The sequence below is a fragment of the Diachasma alloeum genome, unplaced genomic scaffold, assembly GCF_001412515.2.
Source record: "Diachasma alloeum isolate Michigan unplaced genomic scaffold, Dall2.0 Dall_scaffold_00208, whole genome shotgun sequence".
Lineage (NCBI taxonomy): Eukaryota > Metazoa > Arthropoda > Insecta > Hymenoptera > Braconidae > Diachasma > Diachasma alloeum.
Genome location: NW_021680373.1, coordinates 566,190 through 576,761, shown reverse-complemented (window position 1 = coordinate 576,761; position 10,572 = coordinate 566,190). Strand labels below are relative to the sequence as shown.

At 41.5% G+C, this 10,572-nt stretch overlaps 1 protein-coding gene across 1 annotated transcript in view; it reads right to left on the bottom strand.

Annotated features, from left to right (window-relative positions):
• Positions 1-287: 287 nt before the first annotated feature.
• LOC107036306 (inducible metalloproteinase inhibitor protein) overlaps positions 288-10,572 on the bottom strand; it is a 22,363-nt gene continuing 12,078 nt past the window's right edge. Inside the window, exons 2-7 of the mRNA XM_015254188.2 lie at positions 1,825-1,902; positions 1,573-1,745; positions 1,314-1,514; positions 982-1,188; positions 666-806; positions 288-605 (exon numbers count right to left, since the gene is read on the bottom strand). Of these exons, the coding sequence (XP_015109674.1) occupies positions 711-806; positions 982-1,188; positions 1,314-1,514; positions 1,573-1,745; positions 1,825-1,873 (726 nt within the window). The 5' untranslated portion in view covers positions 1,874-1,902 and the 3' untranslated portion in view covers positions 288-605; positions 666-710. The remainder of the gene's footprint in view (positions 606-665; positions 807-981; positions 1,189-1,313; positions 1,515-1,572; positions 1,746-1,824; positions 1,903-10,572) is intronic.

The following is a 10,572-nucleotide window of genomic DNA, read 5'->3' as shown; positions in this document are numbered from 1 at the left end:
GCATACACAGGACTCCATCACCGTGACGTAAATACACCCCTTCCATATTCCTAGTTATCCTCAATAATTTCTACTCAAGAAAACGTAAATTACATTTCCCCTTAAAAATTCAAACTCTCAACTTTTGAGGCGCAACGCCTTCAAGTTGGGTTCCAATGTCTCAATATCGATCCAATTATAATTCCAAGTTCCCTCCAACACTTCTGTTGTCGGCATCATCGGCTATATAAACAAAAATGCAAAATTTCCATGTTTGGAACATGATTCATAAATAACAAGATCAACAATTCTCCGAGAATGGAAAAATATCACTGTTTATTGACACAAAAACTCGTATAGATAACCGATATCAGGGGAGCCCGTCTTTATTTTCTTTAACGAGAGATAACAATAATAATTTTTTCATCGTTTCGCTAAAACGATAGAAAAGCAGAAAGTTGAGCGACGATAAAAAGAATAGAAAAATGCATTTTAACTGAATATTTTTTAGAAACATTGAGTTTGCACTCCTGGCGATTCCTCGGGCATCGACCTTCACGCCTGCACTGTCCATTAAGCCCTCGAACATATTCGTTTTCGTATTCACAGAAGTTGACGAGATACTGCTGCAAAGGAGACAACATGAAAAACAGATAACAAAACATTGATTTGGAGAATCTAGTCACCTCAGTGCAAACTCCAGATGAGGCCTGTCGCAAGTGAGTGGACAGTTATGTGGAAGGTGGACACTGGTCAGGCTGGACGCACTGTCCTTCTGCATTGCGAAGGTAGCCTCTCTCACATTCGCAGACGTTCACTAAGCATTGCTGGAAGGGAGTCAAAACTTCAAAGCATCGTATTATGTATTCTCAAAAAGACGATAACACGATTCGATTCGACTCTTGACCAATTCAACCTAAAGATTCCTTAAAACGCGGGAGCTACACCTCATCAACGGACGTTAACAGAAAACGAGGAAGACTTAAACTGAAGATCCCTCACCAAAGTGCAAATCCTAGGATTTGGTCTGTCACAACTAAGTGGACACGCGCTACCGCAGAGGGTGCACCTGTCATAAGGACCACCAGTGCATCTGCGAGTACATTCAGTAGGTTCCCTGTTAGCTGGACACTGGTTGGGCCTGACGCATTGTCCTTCAGCATTGCGAACGTAACCTCTCTCACATTCGCAGGTGTTCACTATGCATTGCTGCAAGAACGTAAAAACTTCAAAACTATTTCAATCTCTATTCTTACAAGAACGAAAACACGATTTGATTCGACTCCGCATCAACGGATCTGGCTAGAAAGTAACGAAGACTGAAGATCCCTTACCAAAGTGCAAATTCCGGGATTAGGTCTGGCGCAAGTAAGCGGGCACGCGCTACCGCAGAGGGTGCACCTATCATGAGGCCCCCCCGTGCATCTGCGAGTGCACCTTGGGTCCCTCCTTGGACATTGGCTGGGCCTGACGCACTGTCCATTGGCATTGCGAACGTAACCTTCCTCACAGCGGCAGACGTTGACGGCGCATTGCTGCGAGGATGCCATCGAAATTAGGAAACTTGTCGTATTCTGGTACTTCAGTACTCACTTTTGTGCAAAAGCCAGGTTCTGGTCTGGCGCAGGTGAGTGGGCACACTGTACCACAGAGGGTGCACTTGTCGTGAGGACCTCCAGTACATCTAGCTGTGCATCTTGGGTCTGGACGAGGAGATTCTAGAGAGGTAGACTCGCTGGAGTTCTGTGCGTTTGTGATCTTCAAAGCTGAAAGGTTGTCGACGGCATCGACCCATGCATGTATCAATTCCACGGAGATTCACAGAATTCATGAGGTCTGACTCACCTATGATCGCCACGAAGACGAACCCGAAGAGTTTCATCCATCTATCCATATTCGCAGTTGCTCTCTCCAGTTGGATCACTAGAACAATGAATTCATGCTCCATTAAACCCGAAGTATTTATACTGATGTCATTCACATAGCCCGAGAACCCGCGATTTTCCTGTTTGCAGTTCGTAAATACCAACGCATCTGAATTATCCCCGATTACTGTTGTATATCATGCTGAGCACATGTTATTATTGTTACGGCTAAGAATAACTTTCCATAACATTGCATTTTTCCGAGTGACAACAGACGTCTATCCAATTACCAAAGTGTGTACAATAGAATTTCGATCACACGCTTCATGTCATCTCAATACTAGGCAACCCCTATGCAGTAATCACACAAGGAATTAATTTGTTTGACCAACATTTCGTGTTTGATTATCCCACGGGTTTCATGGGCCATCGTTCAAAGGGACCCTACTCAGGGTTTCTGATAGTTGAGTGGCTATCAAGGCGAGTTCACCCTAATTGTGTTGTACCACAATTCTATTCAATCAATAATCAAATGGAAATGTCTTCGGTGAATATCCCCTTGATTACTTTACGCATGAATTTAAATAGAAATGTTGCAATATTATCGGAAAAAGAGTTGTCTTTTGTTGAGGTTTTTTTGTTTGACGAAGAGCACAACCATTATATTTCATATTAGTACATTGTGCACAGTTCTCCCATAATCTCATCGTCATTACTTAAAGTTCAAAGATCTGAATCCCTCTAAATACCACCCAAGCCTTTCTCCCGATTCTTTAAACGCCGAATCAGTTAAGCCTCAAGAAAATGTCATTGATTGGGCCAGATAACAAAGCCATGTTAGCTCGCGTGGGTGCCCACCTGCTGTCTTCCCAACCAACCAGCAAGCGTCACCTGCGACCACCAAGAGACACTACTTCCCCGCTACCTGTGAGTTTCGCGCTTTGGAAAACAAAACACATGAAACAATCAGCGAAGCGTGTATCCTTGGCACATGTCGTCGGAGCGCAAATGAAAAATATCCGGTAAGAAAAGTTTTGCAGGCGCGTGCCAGTGCGCAAGGACCCCCGAGGAACCTGCCCCCCAGTAATCAGGCATGCATGAATCCGCCGAGGACCTCCCGCACCTGCGGAAGTAACCCCAAGGAAGTTTTGCTTGTTGATAGTGGCCAGGGGTTACGTATGAATCCTTCACACATGCCCAGGAATCTACTCGAAGGGGGTTGGTTTGACTAAGAAAACCTTTTGGGAGCACCTGCAACCCCCAAGACGGGGCTGATAGCTTCATGGACTTCACCGATGCATGATTCCTGGAACATATGGGGTTCAATTGTCTAACCGTCTGGATATGTTCGGAAATATTTGAATTCACTGCGTCAACTGGGGGTGGTAAACCGCGATTCTAAGCCTGCTTCGTTTGGACTTGGTGATTTGTAACTAAGATATCATAAAAGATGGACAACTTGCTGATTGATAAGAATGGAAACCGATTCGGAGACGAAATTTGTTATGCAAAGAGACAGTTTTGAAATAAAACTGATACTTTTGAATAAGAATGTTCACTGATGCGTCAGAAAAGATGATTATGTTGCTTTTCTCATGGAGAGCTTCCTAAAAAATGAACGATCAAGCTTCCTTTCGAAACCAACTGGAGCAGATAAAGCACAATCTTAAAAATTATGACTAACCGTTATCACAAAAGATAGAAGACTTCTTTTAGATGATTGCGAGCTTTTCTGCTGGTCTTCCCGATTTACAAGAAAGAAAACCGTCGAGTTAAAAACGAAATTTTCTATTCAAGGAGATAATTTTGAAAGAAAGATGGGGCCTTTGAACAAAAATTTGGTCATTCTTCAGACATGTTTATTATATTGCTTTCCCCATGAAAAACTTCCTAAAATGAACGATCAAGCTTCCTTTCGGAATAAACTAGAGCTGATGAACTACAATTCTAACCTCCTAATACTTTCCCCCCTCAGACAAATTTGCTTGTGCTTATTGCCTTCGAAAAGGACTACAACTAACCTTTATCACAAAAGATGCAGCACTTCTCTTCAAGGACAGCTCTCTGATGTTCTTCCGCCTTTACAAGAATAGAAATCATTGAATCAAAAACGAAATTTTCAATTCAAGAAGACAATTTCGAAGCAAAACCATCTCTTTCGAGCAAGAATGCTAATCTTTCAGACAAGTTCATTATGCCCCTTGCTTCACTTTGAACTTCCCAAAATGAACAATCTTCCTTCTAAAAGTATACTGAGAAAAATTTCAATGGTAATTTTAACTACAAGGGAATTGTCAAAGAAATTATATTTACAGTAACAATAAACTTTGTAGATTAAACTAGGATTCATCACTTTAATATAATACTTGAATCTACAATGTTTATGTTACTGTAACTATTATTTTGTTGACAATTCCCTTGTAGTTGAAATTACCATTGAAATTTCCCTCAGTGTACCACTCCAATTTAGACGCCAATAAACCACTATTCCGGAAGCGTGCGCTCATTAATTCAATTTCCATTTCAACTAATTACCCCCTCGAAATATTCGGATGAACCTTTATATCAAAACACAGCAGGTCCTGGGGGTCACTCGGCCATATCTCCCCGGAGGGTGGTGCCCAGTGCAGAGGCACCATCACCACCCATAATCAGCCTCACCATTGCATATCCACGCGAGCGTGACAGACAGGTGACACGCGTGCGCCACGCGCACGAAGCCTTCTAGCTCATTCCAGGCACAAGCAGTTGTATGTGGAAACAATAAAATATTGAAATTGAGGGACAAACATGGGCCGGGCACAACTGTTGGTCGCGTGGCATTGTTAGCAATCGCCATTACTGCCGATGGAGTTTTCCTGAATTTCACTCGAGAATAGTGATGCCGCGAGAGACTTCACGAGACATCACGAGACAATATTCTGGAGAGATGGTCCCGATCTCAATAAACATGGAAATCTTTGGTCTCGTCTCAGTCTCGAAAGACGCCGTATCGACTCCTCTTGTGATGACTCCGAGTCGATTTATCTCATCTGGGTCTCAAGCTTTTCGTATTTTTAACGTAAAATCTCGGTTTTTGTCTCGCGTTGTCTCGTCTCGATTTTCTAGATATAAAAAACGCGAAAAACTGGACACCGAGGTGATATAAATTGCCTCGGAGTCATCACGAGCGGAGTCGATACTGCGTATTTCGAGACTGAGACGAGACCAAAAATTTCCGCCTTCACTGAGATCGAGACTATCCCTCCAAAGTATTGTCTCGTGGTGTCTCGTAAAGCCTCTCGCGGCATCACTACTCGAGAACACTTACTCACTGCAAACGCAGAATGCCCACGTCATCGAGCCAAATCATATATTAGTGTCAAATGAGCTTCTCCGTGAAATTATCCCTCATTATCGCGAGCATCTCCACTACACAACACGAATTATGTTATATAGACCACCCAGTACCGTTTAATACCCCATGGATATACGAGTAATTCTCCGAGTAACTCAGCAAACCCGATAGTTCGTAAAGCAATCGAACAGATTAAATTCGATATCAGTGTAGTTGAATCGATTAATTAATAACGAAGGGATTTCTCTCCGTGAACTTAAACGAGAATTTCATATCACCCGGAACGAATCGTGTAACGATCCACCGGTGAGAACGATGAATTGAGAATGAGACTAAAAAGTCCTATCTTTTTTTGTGCAAAAGAAAAATTAAAAAATGTAACCAAGTGAATTCAGCATGAGTTGGCTGACGAAGAACGGAAGTATCAGGAGCAAGGATAGGTAGGCAAGTTTATAAGATAAGCAACATGGAGTGTATAACCAAAGGTATATCCAATGGTGCGAGAAGGCAATACGTATCACGATTCGTCCATGGGTGTCTGGTTTATCCGGATCCCTTATTCGTGATACGTAATCGCTTACTTTAGTGTATTGGTAAGACACCCGGACCCTACCTCGTACGGACTGCGAGGGGGGGAGAGCCCCTCGCCGAGGTGACTTATCGCTCCAATTCAAAGATGGCGCGACTGCCGGCTTTCGAGGATAAATTACACGATCTTGTGAATCGATCAAATGATCACGGGACACGCTATACGGGAGCAGTAACAAGAGCGCCAAAAAATTTGATGGCAAGTGCACATGAACTTTATTTACAAGCATCTTGGTGTTATCGCGAGAGTTAAACCTGTTCTGGGCGTTGCGGTGCGGGGATATGAAGAAGTTGGGAAAGTTGGAGTGTTTGGTTTCAGGGATTGGAGGATGAGGGGAGTTTGTCGGTGTTGTGGGAATAATTGGGATGGGGGTTTGTTGGGGTGGAAGAGGAAACACAGTTTTCAGTGGATAGATTAAATTTAGGCGATCACATGTGGACGACATGTGCATGGTTACTGTTGGAAAATGGGGGAATTCTAGGGATTTCGATTTAACGGGAAATGACTCGAGAGATTTAAAATTTCACAGATAATTCCATGAAATTCCAAATTTTTTTAGTGGAAAACAAGAATTTTCCAATTCACTAGAATTTTCAATAAACAGATGAATATTCATTGCCAAATGTCACTGACGTGTCAATCAATTGTGAGTTCAATACTTAAATTGAAGAATTCAAAAATCTATTCATAAATGAACTGAAATTGACATTTTCCGTTTATTTTTTCCTCAAATTATGAATTTTCAAGGATAAAATTCCTTGAAATTTCAGAGATATTCTCACTTGATGAAAATTTACCAACAATATATCGAAAATTCAGCCGAAAATTCCTACCATATTTTTTTAATTCCGGAATCTGCATAAAAAATTATCAATCAATGATAAAAAAAAATCTCCTGAATAATAAAATTTTTTATTCCTATTTTATGTTGTAGAATTGATGTAGATGCCTCAAATCCGTCTTTCGCCCTCTCGAATAATCCACATTTATATCATCAATTCGAATGAAGGAGACTTTAACGCTTGACATCAAGATGTCACAGCGACCCCCATGCGATATCCTCAAAAACCCGTTCTCCCGCATGGGTATTATTCAATACGACAAAAAGTATCCCATGCTATCGTGGAACATGAAATCCCAGGATCATTGCTAACGTTTGGCAGGCCACCTCGGTGGACTCGCGTGTGCGCCATTGGTTGGATAGCCACGGAGAGACTCCCGTCGGATATCCATAAATCTAGTTGATAGTAGAAAGTACTACCATTATTCTCAAACTCTGTAGAAACTTATCCGCCTTCCCAGTGCTGCGCATATCGTGCGCAAAACTCCTGGCTTTTGACCTCGACACTGACAACATTTTTCACGGATTTCGGGACATTTTGGTCGAACGATTCTGGCATTACATGTACTGTTGGATAAAAATCATGATATTTCAAATTTTACTGAAAATTTAATGTAATTCCAAATTTTTGAGGGGCAGGAAGATGAGGAATCCCTAATTCATTTGAATTTTTGTTCAAAGTATTAAAATTCAGAACCGAATTCTACTGAGTTTTCAATTAATTGGGAATTTGAGAATGTGTTTATTTGAATTTTTCTGATTTCTATCAATTTTCGTGAAATAATTGAACTAAAATTTACAGTCTTCATCGATTTTTCTTCAAAATATTGAATTTTCACCCTTAAAATTCCCCCAACGATGTGAAATGCCTTGAGGTGAGCCAAAAAAAATGTGAAGCAAAACAAAAAATCGGCCAGAATTGAATTATTCATGTATGGCTTTATAGGTTACAATGACTTCCTTGTAATTCTAAAATAGACCCAACGAAAAGTATCATCAAATTAAAAAATTCTGAAATTTAAGATTTCCCTGAAAATTGAATGAAACTCCAAATTTTTTATTCCTTAATTTCCTTAAATTTTCAATCAACACATGCATATTTTTTTATTTCCATAAGTTTTCACAGATTAATTGAACTAATATCTACTTTTCATTGATTCTTTCCTGAAATTCTAAAGCTTCATAGGCGAAATGTCTTCAAATTCCAGTGGAACTAACTCGAGTTATTTCCCCGCCCCGTTCCGTAAAATTTCTCAATCGGTTGGGGAAAAATTATGGAACGACTTGTCCTCACAGCGGTGAGTCACCAGACGGCTGGTTAATTCTTACGGAAAAAATCGTAGAATTTACGCGGCGATTCGTACATTTCCAGTTCCGACTCCCACTTTTTACAGAATTTTCCTTCGCCCGCGGATTACGTTCCGAAACGTAATTTTTACGTTGATTTCTGGTAATAATTTTTATTGAATTTTTCTCTCCTCATGCGCTCGACAAAAAATCCCGGCGATCCCGGGAATTAGCGCTCATCCCCCTTGTAACATGATACCGATGAAAATTGAGATGTCAATATGGCGGCATGTTGTTCAATTAACTACAAGATAGCGCACCGACGTAACAGGGTCAGGGGGTAAAGAGCGAGGTGAGAATATCGCGTGACGCCTTGGGTCTCTCGGTGGTCCTATCCCCCCCTGCTTTAATCCTTTGTGAAACCACCATCATTGCCTCTCAGCACACATAGCATATAGGTTTGAACAAGTCTCGTTGTGGGTCCTCTGGTGCATCAAGCGGAGATGGCTGCGCTCGCGCGCGAACGCGTCCTGTGTGGCGCTCGGTTTCTCGCCGATGCCAACATAAAACCGCGCCGTTTATGGGGTTGGTACCTCGATAATTCACAACATTGTCCGTACGGGATATTTACGGCTCGCTTCGTTACGACTGCCTCACGTTATGTGGAGAAAACGTTTCAACCGTTTTTTCCCCTTTTGTTTTTTTTTCGCAGTTGAATCCCATCATTGATACTCAAATATTATTACTTTGCGAATAAATTTAATGGGCATCTTTATTAGCTCTGAAATACAATAATGATCGTTCGACAATTTTAAATAGAAAATAATAATGTTGAGTGAAAATTTTTGTCAAGTGTTAGCTTCACAATTTGAGGGGAAAATGAATGAAACTGTCAATTTCAATGGAATCGTTCTATGGAAATTAATGAAAATCGTGAAAATTCAGGCAGAAGTTTTCTTGATTTTTCAATCATTTGAAAATTTCTGATTTTGCCCCCCCAACGAATTCAATGTCGCTTTTTTAAAAATTGCTGTAAATTTTTTTTTATCAGTGTCATTGATAAACAAAAATCTATCTCATGTACATTTAAATACTGAAATATTGAAATACGATACTCTATTTTAATTCCCATTCCCCTGAAATAAAATCTAAAGTATCTATTTTACATCGATTTAAAATACTATTTACATTTCATTTGAAAACACGCACGATAAAGGAAACAATTCCACTTCAAAGCCAAAGAAACCCGTTGACCCCAATCAATCTATTTCCCCATTGAATCCTCCCCCGATGCCTCACCATCATGTCCGCATTGTCCCCGGTATAAATACCGGCATTTAAAACCGCACGGGGAGAGATTGAATGCGAATAACCGGTGGATATACGCAGATACAACCTGAAAACACGGGTAAGCCCCCCTCGCGCCACGTGTATCCAGCCGCTTTTACGTACACGCCGGATAAATAACGTGAATTACAGAAATAAATAGAGCTGTCGAACGTTCGACGGTGCAGCACGAGGAAAGCAGGCCAGAGATAAGGAGGAGAGATTCAGGCAAAAATCGGGGAAGAATGAAGTTGAAAAAGAAAGAATGAAAAAAGTTGAGGGGCTAGAGGAGCTGGCAGGACGTGGGTCGGTTAGATCGAATTTCATACAAATCGCCGGTAACCCAAGCCAAAAGCGAGGCGCACGCCCATGGCAGCATCAATAACCTCGACTCTTTTGTCTACGAGTCTCTCTCGCTCTCTCCCTGTCCCTCTCCCTCTTCCTCTCTCACTGGAGGAGCATTGATTATCCTGAATAATCGCCGGCGATGCTGAATCACGATTTAATTAATCACAGCTGAATGCAGAATTTTATTTTGACGGAAAATTCTCGAACAATGGGGGAAGAACAAGGGGTTTTTCATGCGTTCCGTATATGGGACGCGGGTCGAGCTGAGGGGGATAATCCTTACACTCCTTCCGCCAAAGAAGTGACCGAATGCACTTTCCCATCGTGCGGTCGGAGCGGGAGGGGAGCAGCGCACTCGCGCGCGCGCCCGCGCTACACCGAGAGGGGCACACGGTTTTGCATCACGATGCCCACTTATCGTCGTTACCTTAACGCTGCGGTAACTAATACGTGCCGGCCGTTACCCGGTATAGTCGCACTGGGCGCTGAGGTTTAAGGTGCACCACGTTTGTTACTGGCGTGTTGGAGGTATAACGGGCGAATTCTTTGTGGCGGACGGGGGGGGGATTAATGTCGGTGGCGCCAGGGAGTGAAATTTCTATTGGGAGTCTTCGTAGGATTTTTGGAATTCCGGATTTAGGAAGTTTTGGGTGAATTTTCAGGCACATTTGGGGTATTTTATCATGTCACACTGTTGACACTTTTTGGAAATTTCCGTTTTTTCATTTTTATCGCATCACAGTTCCAGTGAGATTTCAAAGAATTTTGTAATTTAAATTTAATGGAAGGTAAGTTTTGATTCAATTGGTAAAAATTAATTGAATTCAGGAGAATTCGAGTAAATGTATTCTTGGATTTTCAATTAAGTTGAGGTTTAAAGTAATTCGGCAGCAAATATTCATGTTTTTATTAGAAATCGAAATGAGTTAGGGAATTCTCGTTTTCCTGCAGCTCAAGAAATTGCAATTTCACTGAATTACTGAATTTACTACTGAACTAT